This window comes from Monoraphidium neglectum, assembly GCF_000611645.1.
Source record: "Monoraphidium neglectum strain SAG 48.87 unplaced genomic scaffold scaffold01954, whole genome shotgun sequence".
NCBI lineage: Eukaryota > Viridiplantae > Chlorophyta > Chlorophyceae > Sphaeropleales > Selenastraceae > Monoraphidium > Monoraphidium neglectum.
Window position 1 is genome coordinate 1 of NW_014011674.1, and position 11,152 is coordinate 11,152.

At 67.9% G+C, this 11,152-nt stretch overlaps 2 protein-coding genes across 2 annotated transcripts; one reads left to right on the forward strand and one right to left on the reverse strand.

Moving 5' to 3' along the window:
• Nucleotides 1-1,458: 1,458 nt before the first annotated feature.
• On the forward strand, nucleotides 1,459-7,349 carry MNEG_9488 (hypothetical protein; the record flags this gene model as incomplete). The annotated part of the gene is made up of 12 exons (XM_014042039.1): nucleotides 1,459-1,528; nucleotides 1,723-1,804; nucleotides 2,093-2,198; nucleotides 2,577-2,674; nucleotides 2,965-3,091; nucleotides 3,427-3,691; nucleotides 4,145-4,380; nucleotides 4,730-4,897; nucleotides 5,300-5,359; nucleotides 5,648-5,722; nucleotides 6,079-6,306; nucleotides 6,579-7,349. 12 exons carry the CDS (start codon nucleotides 1,459-1,461, stop codon nucleotides 7,347-7,349), a joined length of 2,286 nt encoding a protein of 761 aa, XP_013897493.1.
• A 488-nt stretch (nucleotides 7,350-7,837) lies between these two features.
• Nucleotides 7,838-9,117, reverse strand: MNEG_9489 (hypothetical protein; the record flags this gene model as incomplete). Its single annotated transcript, XM_014042040.1, has 3 exons — nucleotides 7,838-8,185; nucleotides 8,538-8,779; nucleotides 9,039-9,117. The coding sequence occupies 3 exons, from the start codon at nucleotides 9,115-9,117 to the stop codon at nucleotides 7,838-7,840; spliced, it is 669 nt and encodes a 222-aa protein (XP_013897494.1).
• Between the last annotated feature and the right edge of the window lie 2,035 nt (nucleotides 9,118-11,152).

The following is an 11,152-nucleotide window of genomic DNA, read 5'->3' on the forward strand; positions in this document are numbered from 1 at the left end:
AATTCAGTGCATCGAGGGGTACCAGTGGCACGGGTACGGGCAGGGATACCCCACTCGCTTTGAGCATACAGTACTGCTGCTCGCCACATCTGCCGTACGCAGTGTCTGCGGTGATGACCCCACTAGGCGCCCCCCGGTAATCACCCTCGTGATAGCGTGCATGCTACGGCGGAGCGCATCTGTAGTTTCATTTCACAGTTTCACTCGCGCGATGCCACATCACTGCGGCCCCTGGCCCGTGACTCATCTGCACCTTCCCGCCTCGACCGGCCACCAACAGGTACAGGCTGTTGTGGCTGTTGCGGCTCACCCTGGCCAGGATCTCCTCTGCACACGCACAAGCACGCACTGTGCACCTGCAACATTAGCCGCTTTTTTTACTGTAACCCGAGGTGAAGCCTCTTCTGCCGCTCCGATCGACTCGCCCTTATGCTCTGGTGATTTGTGACACGGATCCGGGTACTGGCAGGGATACACCAGCCGCGCCCGGCCCGCAAAGCTCGCGAAGCACGCGGCCCAGAACTGTGAAGTGCGACCTGCGAAACACAATGCCAAGGTCCCCACCCACTGTATGCAAACAAGTCAAGCTTGGCGACTTCACACTGCGACACTGCTGCGGGTGTGCGGGTCTCTCATGCGGGTGTGTGCAAGCTGCGTACACACCATTTCCTTGATTCATACACTATCCAAGCGGCTGCATCATCAGATCCACAAGAACCGTGGAATGGCGCTTGCGCGCTTCCCACGCTTCTGCAGCATATCAATGTCCTTCTGATACCGATCATCGGCTTCCAAACTGTGAACGAAAAGTCTTTAACATATGTTACGAGCACAGCTTCACCACGCGGTTCGATCACCTGATCTGTTCACCAAGGTGGCATTTTGCCCCTGTAATTGTTTCATATAGTGATAGGACTCAGTAGGCTTGTGAAAAAGCAAAGGCGTGCGGCGTCATGGTGGTGGTGCCCAGTGGTGGAGCGGCCGACGCAGTCGCACAGCCAGCGCCACCGGAGGCGATTGCAGCTGTGCCAGCGGCGCCGGGAACGCGCCTGTTCTTCACATGGGGGGCTGGCACCCAGATACAACTCTGCGAGCTGCAGGGACAGGGCGCAGCCACCAGCCAGGGCGCCAGTGCCTCCACTGTGGCCTGGTGAGTTCTGCTGGCGTGTGCGTGAAGCCGGCTCTGCAACAGGGTGGTACTGCAAAGAGACTAGCGCAGCGGCCGCCAGGCACAAAGCAACACTGCTCCGGGGTTCTGCGTAGCTCTCGCACATGCTGGAGGTGCGCGAGGTCAACGGAGCGTATGCGCAGCACAAGGGCTGGCTCGCCATGGCAGGGATGCACCAACTGTGGACGTTGGTTTTTGAAGCATCGACTGCAGCGCCCATGGCAACGGCTCATAGTAGCTCAACCCGCGTGCGCGCTCCTCCACTCATCCGCCCCAGGAGCGCGCCCACCATGGAGCAGCGGCGCATAGCGTATGACGTACTGCCCCTGTACTGCCAGCTGCGGCAGGCGCTGCTGCAGGGTGCGGCGCGGCCGGCGTGGCAGCGGGCGCGTCGGGGAGGTTTTTTTGGGGGGGGGGGTCGCGGAGAGCCCCACCCGCGACGAGAGCCGCGGCGTATTTAGGAATCCGCTGCTGCTTGCCACCGCAGCAACAGAGCCGAGCCGGCCCATCAGCGGCACGGTCCGCGTCGCGCCCGCGCTCCCGTGCTTGCGCAGAGGACCTGGCCCCGCCGGCGCGCCTGGCGGTGCTGCGGTCTTACGCGCGCGGCGTCAGGCAGATCCTGATGTCAGGCGGCAGGTGAGGGCGCGCGCCCCCGCGGCGGCCTGTGCGCCGGGGCCGGGGGGGGGGGGAGGGGGCAGACGGCCCTCCGTCAAGCCCGGCTTGGCTGCAGCACAGCCACATCCGGATCACCGGCGGGCCCAAGCTGCCCAGGGAAGCTGCTCAGCAAAGTTGCCACGGTCAGCGTCAAACATCACTGCCGGTCGGCCACTCGGCGGTCTCCGGCATGACAGCTGACGTCGCCCGTGCCGCACGCGCCGCGACTGCTGTCATGCGCGTGCGGCACGCGCGCGCCCCCGCCCCCAGTGACGACCCTGAGGAGGCGTCGACGGCGCCGTACGAGGCGGCGGTGTGGCACCTGCTGGAGCTGTTTTTCCTGGAGCCTGAGAGCACAGAGGGCTTCTTTGCAGAGGTGTGTGTGTGCGTGCATGTGCACGCTTTGATGGGTGTGCGCGTGTCTATGTGTGTGTATGTGTGTGTGTGTGTGCACGCAAGGCATGCACCTGAGGCATCCATCAAGTGTTTGTTTGTTCTGGGTGGGTGCTCTTGCATTGAGCACACGGCAGACGGCCGGGCACAAGGGGGCCGCAGGCCTGGCGGTGCGGGATGCTGTTTGTTTGCGTTGCAGGCAGGGGTCCCAGGGCGTCTGGAGCATTTATGGGGGCCCAGCCGCCCTCGTGCACGCCAGGGCACGCCGCCAGCCACATGTCGAGCCGCCTACGGCAGCTCGCGCCCCGCGCTCACCCCGTCGCGTCCGGCCCCCCGGCCCCGGCCCCGGCCCCGCGCGCAGCTGTTCGCCCGGTGGCTGCGGCTGCACGGGTCGCTGCTGGTCGGCCCGGCGAGCCCCACCCTCACAGAGCGCGTCGAGGCGCTGCAGGCGGCACCCAGGTGTGCAGGCGAAAGCGTGGCCGTCGACCGTCGACAGCACGCGCGCTCCGCCGCCTGCCGCAGGACGGCGCGGCACGGCGGGTTGCATGCAGTTGGGCTGCCTGGGTCTAAGTCAGAGCGCCATGGCCAAAGTCGCGTCACAGTCCGACGCCACCATGCCTTTCGCCACCTGATCCCGTCGGGGGTAGCGCTCAAACAGCTCGAGAAGCTCCTCCAGAAGCTGCCTCCCGCGCTCATGCGCTGCCACGCCCGCCGCGGCGCGTGCGCCCACCCCGCACCCCCTCCCGCAGGGTCGAGGCGGAGCCCTCGTACTGGCCGACGCTGCAGCGCCTGCTGGCGGTGGGGCAGCTGGAGGCGGTGGGGGAACTGCTGCTGGCGCACCCTGCCTACGCTGACTCAGACGCCGGCGGCCTGCAGGTGAGGCCGTTAACGCCAGCGTCGTACGCATCACGTCAGAACCAATGACCAAGCATGACATCACCTGGTGTATCACATGGAAGCGGTTTTTTTACTGCTCCGTGCTCGCACACCTGCGAGCGTACCCGCCCGATGCGCACGTGTTGCCCCGGCTGCACCCCGCCACCGCCGCCCGCCGCGCCACCGCTCCCCGCGCGCCCCTTATCTCTGCGGCACCAGCCAACCCCGTGCATCGGCGTTCCCCACCCGAGCCATGCAACCCCGCCGCACCCGGGCCCTCCTGGCCTCTTCCCTCACATTTCCCAAAACAATCCGTCCCTCACTCGCACCAACAGCGAGACCTGCTGGATCGAGTCTTCCACCTTCTGCGCACCACGCCCCGCCTCCGGCGCCCCGCGGCCGCCGCCGCGGCCGCCGGCGCGGCGCCGCCGTCGCCGCTGGACGGGCCCTCTGACCTGGAGTTGCTCGGCCTGCCCACAGACGACGCGCTGGCGTTCCGGTCCGCGCGCGGCGCGTGGGGGCGGCGCGTGCGGCAGCTGGCGGCGGAGGGGGGCGGGCTGTGGGAGGACGCGGCGGCGGTCGACCCTGAGGGCGCAAGGGGTGAGCTGCGTGTGTGTGCGTGCGTGTGTGTGTGTGAGTGTGTGTGTGAGAGAGAGTGTGAGAGAGTGTGTGTGTGTGCGTGTGTACGTGTGTGTACACATGTGCGTGTGTGCGTGCGTGTACGTGTGAGTGTGTGCACGTGTGTGTGTGTGTGTGTGTGTGTGTGTGTGTGCGTGCGTGTGCGCGTGTGTGTGTGTGTGTCGAGTTGGCGCGGGCGTTCTGCTACCTGCTGGCTTGGAGGTGGTCTGCCTGCGTGCCTTGTTGGGTGATTACGGGGCTGCTCTGATCCCGCGTCCGAGCTGCATCGCACTTCGAATGCGGCTTGATCGGTGCGCTTGTCGGCATGCGTTTGTGGCGTCCCGACATCCAATTAAGCAACGTACGCGGCGGTCGGCGCCCCGCGTCCCTGCCACACCAGACGCCTCGCCCCTCGCCTCTTCGCGCCGCGCGCAGGGCTACGCGCGCTGCTGTCGATCCTCAACGGCGACGAGCGCGCGCTGCGCGACGCGGCCGCCAACTGGGCGGAGCTCCTCTCGGCGCTGCTGTTCTGGCGCTACACCGACGCCAACCCGCAGCTGCACCTCGAGCAGCTGCTGGGCAGCGCCGCGGACCAGGTGGCGGCGGCGGCGGCGGGCGGCGCGGCGGACGCGGAGGACCAGAATGAGGGCTTCTTGGAGTTTCTGAGGGAGGTGAGGCGCACTCCCCCAAACCCCTAAACCCTGGATCCTAAACCCTCGCTGAAAACCTTGACCCCTTGTTGATCGACTGCCATCCACGACAATGTGGGGCCCTGTGGGAGGGCGAACCGCGAGGCTGCCCTTCTGTCGAGGGCGCATGACCCCTCTAGTAGTTGTTGTCAGCCGCATTGCAGCGGCGATGACGGCGGCGGCGCCCGGTGCTCCTCGGCTGCCGGCCCTCTTCACACTGTGTGCATCCCGCACCCATCAGGGACCAACATGCGCCGACATCTCCCTATGTGCGCCTGCCCAGCACACCTCGTCTCCCTCCCTCGCCCCCGCCTCGCCCCCAAAACGCCAGCTGCTGCTGCTGGCGTCGCAGCTGGAAGTGCAAGGGGTGGTGCGGCTGACCACCAACTCGCCCTACTGCGGCCTGTGGTTCGTCGCCCACGCATACGACGTGCTGCGGGGGTACCCCAGGGCCGAGGCGCTCTTCAGCCGCACGCTGCCCCACCTCGGCTGTGACCAGGTGCGCTAGGGCCCAGCTGCTGCGCGCCACACGTGCTGGATTCGCCGGGCCGCCTCGTCCTCAGTCGGCAGCCGGCAGGGGTCCGGAGCAGTGGTGGGAGGCGCTGGATTCTCGCTGTTGACGAGGCGAGAGCGTTCTGCGGCTTCTACGTGGCGAGCTGATCGCATCACTAAAAGATCGCTGGGAGTGTCGCGCGAAGCAGCCGTCAGTTGCTGGCGACAAACTCAATCAAGCATGTGCTTGCAGACGTGCATATTCCGTGTGCGCGCCCGCGCACGCATACACACACACTTACACATACACACACACATCACATCACACACACTCCACACACACACACACACGTATGTTACACACACATATATTACACACACATCATATCACATCACACACACCACGCAGGCCGAGATGTACACGCTGCACTATGTCGAGACCCTCACGGCCTCTGACGGCACCTGGCAGGTGGGCAGATGCTGGACTGCTGCTTTGCGTGCTCACGGCCGTCGTAGTGCCGCGCGCAGGGGCCCTGATTGAGCATTTGATGTGTCGCACGCGATGCGGTCACCTGAGTTTCATGCTTTGACACGCTGCTGGTTTGGGTGATGTAAATCAAGCTGTGCAAAAAGCACACACATACGTGTCCACAGCATCTGCAGACCACAACGCCCGCTGCGGACACACACACACACACACACACACACACACACACACGTGTGCGCGCACGCTTGCACGATTGCCAATACCGCGCAGGTCGCGGCTGAGTACCTTGCGTGGTGTCCTGTGTACGGCGCCGACGCGACCGAAGCGCTGCTGGCGCGCCTGCCGGTGAGGGCGACCGTGCCAGAGCGCGTGCAAGCTGCGCGGGCAGTTTGGCGAGGCGCGGCTGCGCTGCGTGCCGGGAGAGCATTATGCTGGGCTGTGCTGGGGCGCCGCCCCGACAGCGCCTCCGTTTGTGGCGCCTGGTGCCGCGGCCCCGGGCGCCTCCTTGAAGATTGGGTGCTTTCAGGACCCAAACACCTGCACTGATCCTGGAGCCGCCACCCTGCGTCCGCCCCCTCGCCCGCACCGCGACCGCGCGCGCGTCCACCCCTTGCTGTCCTGCTGCCCCCGCCGCCCCCTGCCACCCTCAAACCCGACACTGATCTCATAAATTTTTATTTTCGGCGCAATCAAACATGCAGTTCTCCATTGATGACGAGGCGGCGGCCCTGAAGGCCCTCGCCCTGTGCGACCGCCACGGCCTCTCCGCCGCCGCGCGCGCGCTCTGCGGCCGCCTCGCCGCGCGCGCGGCCGAGGCCGGCCTGCCCGGCGCGGCGCTGCGGTGGGCGCTGCGCGGCGGGGACGGCGCGCGGGGCGCGGCGCTGGTGGCGCCGGTGGTCGCTAAGCTGCGGGAGCAGCTCGAGGAGCGGGTGGGTGGCAAGATTTCAACCAGTGCCCCAGCAGTTTGCTAGTTTTCGTATCTGACTCTCTCTGATTCTCAGCCCGTTCGGCCGCGATCATGCTTCCATGACATCGCCCTTGGGGTTGTTTTGGCCCTCGCATTGCACGGCCCCATCCTCCGCAGCGTCCGGGTCGCTTTGCTGCATAGGCTAGGGCGGGGCCCCGGGCTGCGGCACCACCTCATCCTCCTTGCCCGCCGCGAGCGAGGCCCTAACCGCCCCAACCGCCCCAACCGACGCAGTCCGGCGGCCCCGACGCGGCGCCCCTGGACCTTCCGGAGCTTGATGAGCTGGCGCCGCTCCTGGACTGCCTCCCGCCGCTGGCTGGTTACGACGCGTCTTTGGCTGCAGCAGATGACAAAGGCGGCGGCGGCGCTTCCGCGGGGGAGTTGCTGGCGTCGGGCGCAACGCCCTCGGCCGCCGCGGCCGCGGCCGCAGCACGCCGGCGGCGGGCGCGGCACCAGCTGGCCAGCGGGCCGGCGGTCGCGCACGCTGAGCTGCAGCTGCTGCGCGGCTGCCTGCGGCTGCAGGGCGCGCTGCGGGCGCTCGCGGCCGCGCAGGCGGCGCAGGCCGCAGCCGCGGGCGAGCGGCACAAGCAGCAGCGGCGGCGGCTCGAGGGCGGCGCCGCTCCTGCCACAGCAGCGCTGCGTGCGGCGTATCAAGCCGCTCGGGCGCCTGTGATGGACCTGCTGGGTCTTCCGCTCGCGCCGCCCCCGCTGCGCCTGCCGCTGCTGCGGCACGCGGCGCCGCTGCTGGAGAGCGCGCACGCGCCGTTCTCGCGGCGCGACGTGCAGCGGCTGCTGCAGGTGCTGGGAGCGTCGCTCGCCGCGCGGGACGCGGCGCGGTGCGAGGGGGTCCCCGCCGACAGCGGCGAGGGCGGCGGGTTTGCCGGAGATGCTTGGGCAGAGGGCGGCGGCGGCGGCAGTGGGCAGGGCGGGGTCGGGGACGTGCGGCTGGCGCTGGCACGGGCGCTTGCGCGGGCGCACGTGCGGGAAGCTTCTGCGGAGGCGTGACGCGGGCGGCCCTGAGTGCGGCGCGCCTCTGGGGCGCTCTTCTGGTGTTCCGCCGGGCGAGCCTGAACGCGTAATCACTTTTGTGCAATGCTGTCAAGAAGCTTTTGATGTGGTTTCTTGTACATCAGCCTGTAAGCCCGCCTTCAGCCGGATTTTGGCCAGGCTGCCAGCCCTCAAAGCTTACAGCTGCTGCTGTGATCTTGAGAGGCCATAATGTCACATTCAGATCATGAGCGCATCACAAACCAAATCATGGGAGTCGGGACGCAAGGCCTGCACATCACCACACACCCAACCAGCAACCGAGGCGACGGCCGCGGCCCGGCCCCGCGCGTGCATCCTGCACAAAAGTGCGCCGGCCAGCGCTAAACAGCAACAATGGCAGCGGCCGCGAGCGGCGGGGCCGCGGCGGCGTGATCGCGCCGCGGCCCCGCCCGCGGCGCACGCTGCGTGGCCCCCAGAAGCTTCCCAGCGGAGGCCCCAGAAAATCACTTCTCCTCAGCTGCGGCCGGCTGCGGCTCGGCGGCCTCGAGCGGCGGCAGGTCGTCGTCATCGTCGTCCTCGTCGCTGTCCCCCTCGCCGCCGGGCCCCCCCGCGGCGCCGCCCATGCTGGCCATGAGCTTCTCCATATCCATCCCCGGCGGCAGGCCGCCCATGCCGCCCATGCCGCCCCCCCCAAGCCCGCCGCCGCCCATGCCGCCGAGCATAGACGCAAAGTCCATGCCGCCTGGGGGCCCGCCCATGCCGCCGCCCATGCCGCCCATGCCGCTCATGCCGCTCATGTCTATGTCGTCCGCCGCATCGTCGTCCGAGTCGACCCACTTGTCCCAGTCGACCTGCCCGGCGGAAGGGCGATTGCAGGGCGGCGGGGGTGCGCGGGCCTGCAAGGCGCTCCCGTTGAGGGGGGAGGGGCGGCCGGGACCCCAGGGCTCTGCCAGCGCTGATTGTCAGCTACAGCCCTGCGAACGCGCCCAGTAGCCCCGCCCCTCGCCCGCCTGCATCCCACTCCGATGCCCAACGCTTCACGGCGCCCCGGGTCGGCGCGACGAGAGGCATGGGCGGGACGGGAGGCATGTACTCTCCCGGCCATAACGCGGCACGTCGCATGCTGGCCGCACGCAGGAACGGCACGGGGCCGAGCCCGGGCGGCGTCAGCATCCACCGCTCTCCTGCAATCCGCAGGCCCACCTTGATGTGCTTGTCCCCCTTGGACGACTCCTTAGTCAGCCTCGGCCAGCTGCCCTCCTCGTTCTTCTCTAGCACAAGGAATATGTGGCGCGGCAGAGTGTTGAACTTGGACTGCTCCTTATCCACGCCAGCAAAAAGTTGGAGGTCCAGGGAGTATTCGGTGCCGGAATCGGACGCGGTGCCAGAGAACGTGAGCCGTGACTGCTTGCCGTCGTCCTCGCTGGTGATCTCCAGCTTGGGCTCTGCGGAACGGCGGCGGGCGTGCGGCGGGAGGGGGGGCTTTTGTTATGGCCACCGGGCACTCCCGGGTGGTGAGAAGGGCGCGGTGGCGTGCAGGAGAGGGGGGGCGGCGGAGCGGCGCCATGCAGCGCTGTGCAGCGCAGCTTCCGGACAGGCTCGTAGCTGGCGGTGCAGCGCGAGCAGTATAATCTGCTGCTTGATCCTAGCTAAAAGCGACTCGTGCCGCGCCTAAACAGGTTCCAGATCCCAGCGCCCGCGCACCCTTCACATCCTGCACGTCTATCGTGAGGTAGACGCAGTGAGGCCGCTGCGCCCAGAGAACGTTCGGTGTTTTCGCCATGGCGCTGCCTGCTGAGACCAGGACCGCTTTCGGGATCGTTCTGGAAGTCCTGATCTGGAGCGCGTGCGGTCGAGTGACGTTTGCTCACGTTGGGTACTCCTACAATCCACGCATAATAGTTTGCTCCGCAACAGCCTGTGCTGCTGCTTTGATCGCCCGCCAACGTGAGCCGCCGCACAGCTGCCGTGCTGGGGTCGGGAAGCTTCCCAACTTCCAAGCCTGGACCACCGCCACAGCTTTGTCAGCGCTGGTGAGGCTGTTGCCCTTGAACGCTGTCCTCAACCTGAGTGCCAGTCGGATAGCAGCCGCCGACATGTAGGTGAGGGGTTCATTCAACGTAATGCGGCGCTTACAGATGCCGGTTTGCCGCCAGCGCATGACGACTTGGACCGGGTGCCTGTTGCTGAAACAGCAGCAGGCCGCGTCTCACGCGCGCCGGTGCCGCGAGCAGCTGTGGCTAGAGCAAGATGGAGCCGTCATTACCGCAAAAACGACGCGCCCGGCCCGGAGGCGGCTGTGATCGGATAGGCGTGCGTCGCGCGCACGGCCGTGAGCCCGCGGGTGCTTGGTTAACCAGGGAGTTTTGTTCGCCAGGCCGACGGCATCGCTGCAACCGCGGCCTTGGCACGCAGCGCAGCCCGACGGCCGCGCCCGGACGGGCCGCGATCCGAGACGACGCGCGCAGCGCCGCACTGCCCGCCGTCGCGGGGCGAGGTTGCAGTTGCGAACCCATAATCAAGCGCCGCGGTGGCAGGGCTGAGGGGTGCGCGACAGGGGCGGCGGGGTCCAAGGGTTCGCAACAGAACAAAACACAGTGCAGGTCGCTGCAAAGGGCCGGGGCCTGCTGCCGCAAGGCACGGGGGCTGGCCGGCTGGCAGGCTGGGGGGCGGGGTGAGGGTTGCGCAACCGCACCTCGGACTGTGAGGATCAGCGCAGTCGATACGCGCGGGAGAAGGGGGGGGGGGCGCCGGCAGGGGTTGCGTGCATGGTGTCCGGCCGCTACACCGCGCGCCGCCGCAGCAGGTCACGCCACCAAAATCGACCCTTGAAGTGGGGTTTCCGACGAATAGCCACGAGACGAGTGCAGAGCGGTGTGGAGGGAGGGGGGAAAAGGGGGAACCCCTGCGCGGCCCGACGGGGGTGACGGATGCCGCTCGGTGGCTGGCCTCGCCGCGCCGTAGCGCTCGGCGACGGGCTGGCTAACCTGCAGCCTGTGCTCCCTCTCCGCAGCTTCGGTGCCGCGGGCGGTGTGGGGAAAGGGCGAGCAGCGGCGGAGGGCACAATCCAGCACCCAGGGGCCCCCCGAATCAAACAGGGCGCAAGCAAGCGCATGGAGGGGCGCCTGCGCACGCGCGCGCGGAAAGCCGTGTGGCAGAGGGGGGCGCGCCGCACGCGCGGCGAGGCGGGGTTGAGTGAGGGCTCGAGGGAGCGGGAGGAGGGGTCAGGTGTCCGTTCCATGGTTCCAGGTGTTGTAGGTATTGTGTAAATGTATATGCACGAGATGGCTGACGGCGGTGCGCAGCCGCTTTGTTGGTGTCCCTTGTCAGTCCTGCCCCCCCCCCTATTCCATAGCGCAGCCGCGGCCCCAAAATCGGCCGCGCCGGCGGCCCGCCCGGCGGCCCGCAGGGGTCCCAGGCGGCCGCCCCGGCGTGCCTCGCGCCGCCTGGCCGCCGGCCCCGGCTGGGACCCGTCGCGGCGCCGCCGTCGCGGCTCCAGATCACATCACATCACATCACGGAGCAGCCGCAGTCCGAGGTTGGGTTGTAGTTGCCCCGCGGCCGCAGAACGTCGAGGATCTCGGGGACCCCCGCCTTGCGCATCTCGTGGACCCGCTGCAGTATCGAATAGAATGAGGGCCGCTTTGCGGGGTCCTGGTTTCATCAAAATGAGGGCCGAGGTGATGAAAGCGGTGTGAGGGCATGGGGGCGAGGGCGTGGGCAAGAGATGGGGGAGCGGGGCCGGCCGCCTCGCGGGCCCCGGCGCGCCGACGGGGCCGCGGGCGGCGGCCGCGTCGGGCCGGAGCGAGGGGCTGCGG